This window comes from Cottoperca gobio, chromosome 15 (genome assembly GCF_900634415.1).
Source record: "Cottoperca gobio chromosome 15, fCotGob3.1, whole genome shotgun sequence".
In the NCBI taxonomy this organism is placed as follows: Eukaryota; Metazoa; Chordata; class Actinopteri; order Perciformes; family Bovichtidae; genus Cottoperca; species Cottoperca gobio.
In genome coordinates this window covers 12229927-12241261 of record NC_041369.1, presented here as the reverse complement: position 1 = coordinate 12241261, position 11335 = coordinate 12229927, and the positions used below count along the sequence as shown (strand labels likewise).

The window sequence follows — 11335 nt, the reverse complement described above, 5'->3', positions numbered from 1 at the left end:
TGATGTGAATTGCACATGGATATTATTACAGAGTACTTATTCATATTTATTTACTGTTTATTTTTTTACAACAACGGCAGAGCGAAGAACGTCTTATAACTAATCAGGTTTCTGTCTCCCTCATTAGTATTAAATGAATTTGAATGAATGATTCTTTGCATAAACAGTATGGAAATTATGTCAATTTAAACATCATAAACATCTTTATTGGAGCTGCACGCTCGCCCATTATGGTCTGTTCAATGGTTCCTTTTGAAATGTCACCTTTTACCATCAGCTTCAGAGCCCGGGAGACACTGTCCGCTCAAAACAACAGTGGAAAATAAGTATTTTTATACCAATACCAAACTATATTTTAAAATGTGCAATCAAGACATGTCCTGAAATGTGCTTAAGATTTAAGTTTAGGGATAGAAATCAACAATGTCAGTCCTCAAGCATGTGCATTGACTACAGTATTGGCTATGAAAAAAAAAAAAAAAAAAAGCCTTTGCAGCATTGCTGAGGAAACTAACTCACCAATAAGCCTGAATAACTAAATGCATTTTAATTCAATTAAATACTATATTATATTATATTACATATTATTTAAATATAAAAAAGAAAGCTAAATAATTGACTTTCACAGTTAAATACTGCAGTATATCTTACGGTTTCCAATGACTGACCTCTACTGACCCTCACTTTTCTTTAGTTCCCTGGAGGCTGCAGTACAACCACAGTGTTATCTGCCACTGAGCAGCTCCTGCAGAGCAGTTGGGCGTTAAGGGCGCTGCTCAAGGGCTTCTCAGCGCTGGTAATGAGGCAGTAATAAGATATTCATGTTCTCCACCAAAAGTAATCCAGTTCGTCCAAGAACTGAATGGGCAACTTTCCAATCTGAAAAATGTTTCTCTTTCATAATAATTATTGCTTTAGGAAGGACAGTGAAAGTCCACCACAATCTCTCCTATTCTCAGGCTGTCTGGCTCACACTGAATCGTTTCCTGAGAGAGGATAAAAGCATAACATTCCTGTGAAGAGGGATACTGAACATAATATTATTCTTATGAATATTTACAACCAGCACATAATTGGTAAAGATAATTGCAGCCAATACGCCACCATATGGTTGCAATGTAATAGCAAACTCGAAGAAGTTTTGAATCTAAAACATAGCAACATTTATTTTGTTTGTGTCTTTAAACTGCGTGGAGTGTGTGGTGTTTGTGGTGGCAGAAATAAAACTCCAAAACAATAAGAGAAATATTAAAGCAGCTTCTGCAGACTGTTCCATGCAATAACAAAAAAACAGGCTTTCACTGAAACAATAAGGCAGATGGATTCTAATGTATAATACGTGGGAAATGTCGTTCAACATAATCAAAACATGTCATAAAACATAGATCCAAAACAAACAGCACATCAACTATTTTACAAATAAAGCAAATTAACTGCAAATGTTAATCATTTAACATGATAGACAGAAACAAGTATCAATCATTGCAATCAGCAGTATAGAAAGCGCCTCTGTTAAAGTACTTCTGCTCAAAGTGACACAAAATGAATATGCAAAGTTTATGTGGAAATCTCTCGGCAAATCAAGCTAATCAAACACATTAATAGAACTGCAATCAGGAAAAGACAAGAAAACAAACACTGTAATGTTACAAAGACAGGAAAGTGATGATCAGCAGGCCGGCTTCATTTCTGTTCAATGATTTGTGGGAAAAACTAAAGTTGCTCATTGTTGACTCAGCAGTTGTGGTTGCTGATAACTGGGACTGTATTTGGTCTAAACTCTGCCACAAATGTTTTATTTGTAGCATTTGTTAATGAGACTAGATTTGGAACTGTTGGTAGTGTTAATATTCATACCAATATATATATAATATAATATTTTATAAACTAAAAAGCTATTACTGATTTCAAAATGTAATGCCTTCAGGGTGAAACTGTGGTCACATGCTGGACTTTGACGTTGTTTTGTTTCTTGGCTTGAATGTGAGATTTTTTTGCACATCAAAGTTCTCTCTTATTTTATCACATTTTATTTCTTATATACAGTATTTTGAAACAACTACATTCTTAAAGCCACCTTCATATTCAGGAGAGATCTGAAATGTGTTCCCCATACTGGTAGCAAACAGCAATGCAATGTATTTACTCCCCTTCCTCCATCGCAGTCCATCGTTCTCCAGATTGGAACAGTTTACTCTCCGGTCCCACAGTCCACATAAAGATATCGCATTAAAATCTCTATAATTTTAGCAAATATTTTGTAGTATAAATGTACATTTTTGTAATAATTTCAGCTTCATTTGTCAATATTTTGTGATTTATTTGGAACCTCTTTGTATCTCTTTTTCTGAAAGTTACTGCATAGTTTGTTATTTTTGTATCTTTAGAATTAATTACATCTGTGAATGTGTTTATATTTGTTGATGAAAGCTAATTTACTTCAGTGTATCTCGTGGCTGCTAATGAATGACTATGACATCTTTTGGTTTTACAGGCTCTTGATAGTCAAATGAAGTATACATACATAATAATGTTCAACAACATATTCATTTTTAGTTTCTTTATTCTAAATTGTGATAGTCCTTGTTTACACATTCAGATAATAGGTTCCCACTGATATTATTGTCATTGGGCTGTTTTTGTTTAGTTTTGCAGCACTAGCTAACCAGAAGAAAAGACACATTTTTCATTCAGCATGTTGTTTGAATTTTTTGTAATTGGGTTAAAAACTTTAATGCCTTGAATTTAAATCAGCCAATGAAGCAACATGAAATATGTATTGCAAAGTTCAGGTTCTTGCATACAATGAATCTCCTTTAGTATTTTGGTCCATAACAATAAACATAGTAGGTGAGAAAAACACCAAAACAAATACTGCAAAAATCAAGAATCAGAGACATAAGACGTAAAATGTACAATAGAAATAGAAAATGTAAGATATATATTAGAAATATGTCTTTAAAAAGGATGGAATGTGCAAAATATTCAACAAGGAATGTGCAAATGTTTACAGTATACAGTTTAGAGAGTATGTGCAATTTGCAAAGATAATAATCCAAAAGAATTGCGTTATTGTAATGCATTGAGCCCCTTGTTGATGAGGTTAGCTGCAGTCAGGAAGAAACTGCTCTGGTGGCGTGAGGTTTTTGTCTTGATGGACCCCAGTGTTACACAGATTTTGCGTCTGTTTATTTGCAATAATCTGAAATTAAGACAAAGTGTCAGGATGTTGATAATCATCTTTTTTGTGACGTTCAATGCATTTATTAATGAATATGTATGCATTTACTTATTTATTTATATATGAATCCAGTGTCATCTATCACAGCTCATCATCTCATCATGTGTCCTCAGCTTGATCTTTTTAGACTTTTAGTTCCTTAACTTGATGTTTCTTTCATAGTGAGCTTTTAAAGTGTATTAAATAGTTGTTTTTTCCTCACTGTCTGTATTCGTGCACTTCTTTTATCAATAAAATATATAATGTACTACATTGTTTATCTCCTGCTGTCTCTTATCGTTGGGTCTAACCTCTCAGAACAACAAATGGAAATACACCATCAATGCACCAGTAGCATTTTAGTTAATGGTAGTGGGCAGACCAGAGGTTAGAGAAGATGTCTTACTGTTTCTCCACTAACTGAGAAAATGTGATTCAGGAAAATTAATATAATGAAAATGAAGACTTTCATAACTAGAAGTGCATTAGGAGAGTGCAGACAGCCGCGAAGGCCGTTTCCATTGGGGAAAAATAATGCATGTATCCGCTCTGTGAGTCATATCCACTGCACAATTTAATGGGTACTTCCTTGGTCCATGCTACACCCAAGTTTCATGAAAATCAGGCCAGCAGGTTTTTGCATAATTTTGCTGACAAATGGATAAACAAACTAATTGAACCGGAAAACGACCTCCTTGGCGGAGGTAATGACTGCACATGAGCAAGTCTTACAGTGTATCCAACTTATGCACTCAAGTTGCCAAGAGAAGCATCCGGTCTACTTTCTTTGAATAAAGTAAAACAAAATTATATTCCTTGATTCTGCAATAGTCTGTTATTTATTTCCCACTTCGCAGAAACAAACTGAACAAAACATTGACACATTATTAGACTTTAAGTTGATATGATGAAGTTGTCACCTATTTAAACATCCAGTAGACACAGTTAAAGTTAAAGTCACGAGTCATAAAATAAAAACAATGAGCTGAGCTGATGCAGAGTTGGGTGATAATTATCTGCGGGTTCATCACTACGAGCAACCCTTTTTACATGCAATTAGTCACATGATCCATTGTTAATTAAAAAATACATTATAGCCACTTTACAACTCACACAAATTTTATTTTGACTTTTTAAAATCTGCACTTGGCTTTCATGTTTGCGATCCCCATGACCTAGTTATGTAAATATATAAAACTATCGTTTTTTTTGCAGCTGCAAAACATTGATCCCAAAATTAATCAACAACCAAATCTGTTAGTCAGTGAAACTCATGGAGAATAGAAAGAAAGCATCATCATCAGAAGCAAATATTTGATTTTGTGTTTTGTTCTTCAACTGCGTGTGTCATTTCATTACATGGCTCACGGTGCAGCTGCAGTAAATGTGTTACATCCTGATGGCTGTGGGTGGCGTTTCCCATCCCAGCTTAAGTACCAATGCCAGCGAGAGGCACAGATCAGCTGCAGGAGTGACAGTGACAGCAATCATGCAACCGATAAGCCTGGAAGCTGCTGTCATACTTGGTAAGTCAGCTGTCACTTTAAAATAACTGTTTTTTTTTACAGAAAAACCTACAACTTATTTAATTAATTGTAACGTTGCTGTGTGTTCAGGGAATCTAACAAAAACTGAGGCTTATAAGTAAAGCATGTCTTGTAGTTTATAAAGCATGTACAGTCAACCAAAGTGTGGATAGTAGTGATGTCTAACTTGCATCAGTGTTTGTATGGACCCTACATTTTTCTTTAGCAGCTTACAAATAGACAAATATATCTAAATAGTTTGTAGATTAATTTAATTTTAAATGTTTTCCCATTTAAAAAGGCAGTTTTCAAGATAAGTAAATACATTCCTGTAACGTGCTTGTATTTCAGGGATTGTGATCCATCAGATATCGAGCATCAGCATTTCATCTCCACCTGCCGACTGTTTTGCTGCTGTGGAGACCTGCATGTCAAATCTATGCAAGTGGAGTGAAGAAGCATTTTACGGCAGCATCTGTGAGGGTAAAAGTGCTACATTTCCAATTTACCTTTTCTGCTGCGGTACCTTTTGGAACATGGTGTTTTCTCGTGGCATTATAGAAGTGATGATTTCATTTCCTCATGAGGCACAGGACATGATGCTACCTAATTGAATTGCACTCTCTTAGAGTATGGCTTAAATGTAATAAACGAGGCAATAGCCTGGAGCCAAGTTTGTATAACAAAAAATAGATAATAATAGACCGTCAACTGCTTTTAAAATAAATGTCTGTTTTAGAGGATCATGGATTTTATGTTGTCTGCCATGTCAGGAGAGACATTCAATGCAGCAGGCGCATACAGTAGGAAACACCTGTCGCACAAACTAGACCTCACTCGCTTTTAGAAAATCCTGTTTTTCTGCCTCCCTCTTGTGTTTGTGTTATTCTAGATGACGGGTGCCAAATAAAAGGCTCAGAGGTCTGTAACCTGACCATCCAGACTGTACTGGACCAATTTCCCTCTCTGCACGGGTGTGTGTGTGCCCGGGAGGAGGAGCTTTGTGGCTCTATACAAGCGCTGGCCACACAATGCCACCAAAAGACAGGTGCAGTATTCTCAGTAGTCTATGAGATAAGCATGTATAGGTGAAATTGCATTTCTGTTTACCAAAGGCGATCTGATGTCCTGTGTGATTGAAAACTATTGTGCTACTGGAAAAACAGGCTGGCTTCATTGGTATTTGTTGGATAAGAATCATGTTTCCAATTATTTTTACAGCAGCTCAGCAGAGCGGGAGCACAGGGGTGGACTGGCAGTCAAGCCGTTTAATGGGCTATGGTAATTATTTCATTGTAGTTACATAGGAACATCGATATTTTCCAACCTAGAACCTATGTCCCATGTTTTTGGTTTCTAACTAATGGGGACAATAATTCTTGCGATTGGTCCAGAATTGAGCGAGAGCGCTGCAGCTGCCGGGCACTAAACGGACTGCAATGTAAAACTGTCACGCAATTCCGCACAGTCAATTTACGGCCACTAAAATGCTTGTTTTTGCCACCGACAGGCTCAGATCCTTATAAGTGTTCAACAACATTATAAATACCGTACAGAGAAAATAAACATCTTTATCTATCGCTTGATCTGGTCTGTTTGTTATTGTGTCTAACTAAGTCTCGCTCGGAGAAGACTCATTCTGAAATACTGCGTTGCATCTTCATTGTAGAAATCAGCTAAATAATCAACCATGACATTTAAAATCTTTTAGATAACACTAATCTACACTTTCTGTACTCTAACGCAACATGTTACGTCTTGTAATAAGGAGGACCCAAATGCAGCAAGCAAGATGAGGTTTAAACAAAAGAGAGCTTTATTTCCAAAAGCAATCAAAACCAAAACAAGGCAACAAGTAAAGTCAAAAAACACGAACCAGGGTTGACACAGGATGACACAGGATGACACAGGATGACACAGGATGACACGCACAGAACCTGAGAGTAACAAAAATGACTAACCGACAAAGAACTCTGAGACAGACAGGGATATATACACAGACACTAAACGAGGGAACGAGACACAGCTGGGAGAGAAAGGCAAACACACAGGAGGAAACTAATTAAGGGAACGAGACACACCTTGGGGAGAAAGGCAAAAACACAAGGGCAGGAAGTAATACAAGACATGACACAAGGGGAAGGGAACATTTCAAAATAAAACAGGAAACGCAAATCCAGCATTGTGACCCAACAAGGGCACTCCTCTCTCTAACTCTCACTCATGCTTCCACCTTGAAGTACAAGTCACATGACACAATAAACAGACCTGTAGGGTCAGTAGCAAAAACAAGCACTTTTAGTGGACGTACGTTGACGGTGTGGAATTGCCACAAGCGATTACATTGCAGCCTGTTTAGTGCACTTAGACACAAAAACATGGGAAATAGGGTCCAGGTTGAAAAATACCAAAGTTACCCTTTATCTAAAAGTCAATGAGAAGATAAAATGGTTTACACTGAATTCAAACAATAAAAAATAAATATGTTTCTGTAATCTGAAAACTCTACATTCTACATTTATTTTTCAGTACAGGATGGTGCTGCATCCTGCTTGGACCAAATGGGAGTTTGTGTCAGTGATGCAGTTTGCAACAGGTACTTAGCACCTGTTATTCAGGCATGCATGGCACAACAGTGCGACCGTGACCGCTGTCAGAAAGTGTCTCAGCAGTTCTATGGCAGCATGCCGCACAATGTTGCAGAGATACTCGTCATGTGCGAGTGCGAGGCTTCAGATCAGAGCTGTCTGGATATGAAAACTGTTCTGCACAGCGGCACATGTGGAGACCACACGTGGATCTGCCAGGATACAGTTAACCAGTGTGTTGAGGACAGTAACTGCAGGTATGTTACTAATCTTTAGAAATTACTTAATGCCATACAAAAAATATTTCTAACAGATAAGTAATTTGAGCAGGGAAGACTTCTTCACGTCAGGATTATCATACAATTATTATTATTATGAAATCATGATTTATAGTTTGTCATAAAATGTTGTGACACAGATACACACTTTTTCAAGTTGGCAGTTCAGTGAAAAGCCTTAGGCTGTGAGGTCTGGCAGGCTAGCCTAGTGGTATTGCATGTAACTACATATTCACAATAATTATCTACCAGGAGGCAATGTATCATGAAAAATGTCAAAGTATAGTATGTCATCTTAAAAAGAAAAAATCTAAATCATGGTATAGTATGTCATAGAAAATATAATTCAAAAAGCATAGCATAGTATGTCATAAAAATGTCATAAGAAATCATGGTATAGTATGTCATAAAAGGTCATAAAAACGTCACAAAGCGAGAGGAACGCTCCCACAATATAGCAAGCACCTAGCGACTGCACCTAAAACTTGTTTTCTCTGATTGACCAGATACCTGTTAAAAACTTTCCGAGCCAAGTGCTGGAGCCCTGAAGAAGCACAATGCAGCGACATCGACCTACAAAAGGATGAATGTATCAGCCAGATGAACCAAGCTCTCATCCTTGGTGCAGATTCTGAATGTAAAATTGCCTTTTTGGCCACTTTGGGCACAGCACTTCACTATCCGTGTGCATGCAACGGAATGCGCAATGATGATCTACTGACGTGCAACATGATTTATGATGTGCTTCATAATAGATCGCATTTCAGTGAGTAGGATTTATAATTTAAGTGACAGGCATTTTCATAGTTAGATGTTTATTGGAAACATTTTGAAGATGTACAGTATGTGTTTTTCAGTGACATCTTGGAAAAGCAACAGTGGTCCTACTAAATCTCCTGAAATCGATGAACCTGAGCAAGGTCACACATGGTCACACGGTAAATTTACATTTAAAAATCAGCAATTTAAATCAGCTTAATGTAACAATCAGTATTTTTGGTATTTAGTGCCCTCTAGTTTTAGAGCAATTGCAATTTCCTTATTACGTTACACAAACGTCTGTTATGATTAGCCTACATCACTTATGAATTATCAAAAATAGCAGGTCGACAACTTTGCTAAGAGACATCAAACATCAAGCAAGTGCAACAACACAAGACATAGCAAGCCAGCTAATATTACTTACTTTCTGTTGCCCGCTCGCCTGGCTCAGGTTTTGGCATGCCACCAGCGCCACTCCCAGCCTGTAGCCTATTTGCCCCTCGCTCAGGGCCTGAAAACCTCCTCCGCCTCCAAGCGGTCCATAGCTTCTTTGCTATCAGTGTAAGCACCAACACTCCCGCTCTAAGGTCCCAGTCCTGGCAGCACAGCTAACTGAAGTAACAGCTAACTAGCTGACGGTAGCTACTGTTGGCAGCAGTTAGCAGCTAACAGTTAGCAGCTAACAGTTAGCAGCTAACAGTTAGCAGCTAACAGTTAGCAGCTAACAGTTAGCAGCTAACAGTTAGCAGCTAACAGTTAGCAGCTAACTATTAGCAGTTAGCAGCTAACAGTTAGCAGCTAAATTATGGATATGAATATATTTAATTTTAATATGTATTTTATCTTTTCAGATTATTTACTATATGCTATTGCAACTGTGCTACTAGTTGGAGTTGTTATATTAATGCCTCTAGCTGTTGTCAGTAAAATATGGTAAGTACATTAACATTAAAATATCTCAAGTCTCTCTGATATATAATGTTAATACAACATATGAATTTTTACTTTTATTTTTCTTGTTTTATAGGATGCTGAGAAGAAGAAACACAACACAATTTCACCATCCGCAGAAAAGCAATTTTGTTGGTAATCCCTGATGTTTATTAATTTGTAAAATGTTCATCATCAAAATAATGAATCAACATCCTGTGATACTTCATTATACCTCAATACAGATATATATAATATATATATATATAATATATCAAGATATAATGTATAACAGAGATTATTAGAATGAACGATTATGTGTAAACTCACAGGTTTTTTTCTTGAATCACAAAAGAAACCTTTCTCTGCAGTAAATGATCAATCTTCAAGTTATTTTCATCTGTTTCACACTGACGTAGGCTCTCCATCATTTTAGAAACAACACATCTGGTACATTTAAGATGGCTTCATGTCATCAGTTGTCTTTTTGTGATGATTTATTGGTGCTCATTTGTATCTGATAATAAACTTCACTCTGAACAGCTTAAAGTCTCAGTTTGTACAACATGCTGTATCCTTTCTGGTGACATGGTGTAATTTGATACATCGTCAAAAAAGCAGCTTTTAAAGGAGAGCCTGCGTTTTTTTCCCCATTAATGCTTTGGTCGGAATAATATTACTTTGGGTTTATTGTCATTCTGCTGGATAAACTTTTTAGCCATCCAGGCTCCTGGAGACAATTATATGGTCTGTTAGTTTACTGTAATTATTAGGCTCCAGAGGTTCATAGGTAAATCTGGCCATCAGCTTAACATTTAGCAGTCTTCCGTACCGCCTTTCTTGTCTAAAGCATTTTACATAAGACTTGCATATTTTCTATTATTTATTTATTTATAACCTTTATTTAACCAGGATATGGCCTCATTGAGAAAAAAAATCTCCTTTTCAAGAGTGTCCTGGCCAAGATAGGCAACAGCACAGTTATAGACAAAAAAAACAATCACAATCACAACATTAATTAAAACATTTACAGACACAGCGGTCTGCTTCAATGTCTTTAAGAGTCGCTTTAAGGCTGTTCAGAGAGACCAGCTCTCTGAGTTTCAGTTCATTCTGCAGCTGGTTCCAGGCAGCCGGAGCAGCGTAACTAAAAGCCCTTTTCCCAAGTTCTGTACGGACTTTTGGGACAGTTAAAAGAAACAAGTCCTCGGAGCGAAGCCAATATGGTCCACTACATTTCCTACTAATGTAGATCCTTAGGTATTATGGAAGAGTACCCAGAATAGCTTTATAAATAAGGATGTGCCAGTGTTTCAATCTACGTGTGGTCAGGGAAGACCATCCAGCACGAGCATATAAGGTGCAGTGGTGCATCAGGGTTTTGAGGTTTGTTATGAATCTCAGTGCCCCGTGGTAGACGGTATCCAGAGAGCTGAGGCACTAAGACGATGCATTCATATAAACAACATCTCCATAGTCCAGCACAGACAGAAACGTTGCAGAGACTAATCTCTTTCTGGCCTCGAAAGAAAAAAAGGACTTGTTTCTAAAATAAAAACCAAATTTTATTCTTAATTTTTTCAAAAGTTCTAAAATGTGAGGTTTAAAAGAAAGAGAATTGTTAATAATAATGCCAAGATATTTGAACTGAGACACAGATTCAATCTCAGAACCCTGTGAAGTGGTGATAGGAGGGAGGTTCAAGTGTTTGCATTCGAGATCATCATGAGCTTCGTCTTTCCAGCATTTTTGTTTGTACAAGATAATAGGCTGTGCACACTAGCCAAATTAATAAATGAAAAAAGAAAGGACCAAACCAGGGGTAGGCACTGGTGAAAAGCTTTAATTTGTATGCTAATGAGTTAATAATAATATTTAGGGGAGAAGAAGTGAAGCTGGACAGGCTTCACAGCTACGGGCTGTTTATATTCAACGATTCACCTGACCAACATGTCTGGACTGTGGGAGGAAGGAAACCCACGCGAATATGCGGGAGTTTGTGACTGTAAGTAAACACACAACCACATGCTG

General features: G+C 37.2%; 1 protein-coding gene across 1 annotated transcript; it reads left to right on the top strand.

Annotated features, from left to right (window-relative positions):
* Nucleotides 1-4619: 4619 nt before the first annotated feature.
* gfral (GDNF family receptor alpha like) lies at nucleotides 4620-8986 on the top strand. The gene is made up of 7 exons (XM_029450220.1): nucleotides 4620-4746; nucleotides 5098-5229; nucleotides 5639-5794; nucleotides 7276-7591; nucleotides 8119-8378; nucleotides 8470-8550; nucleotides 8826-8986. The coding sequence occupies exons 1-7, from the start codon at nucleotides 4620-4622 to the stop codon at nucleotides 8984-8986; spliced, it is 1233 nt and encodes a 410-aa protein (XP_029306080.1).
* The last annotated feature ends 2349 nt before the right edge of the window (nucleotides 8987-11335 follow it).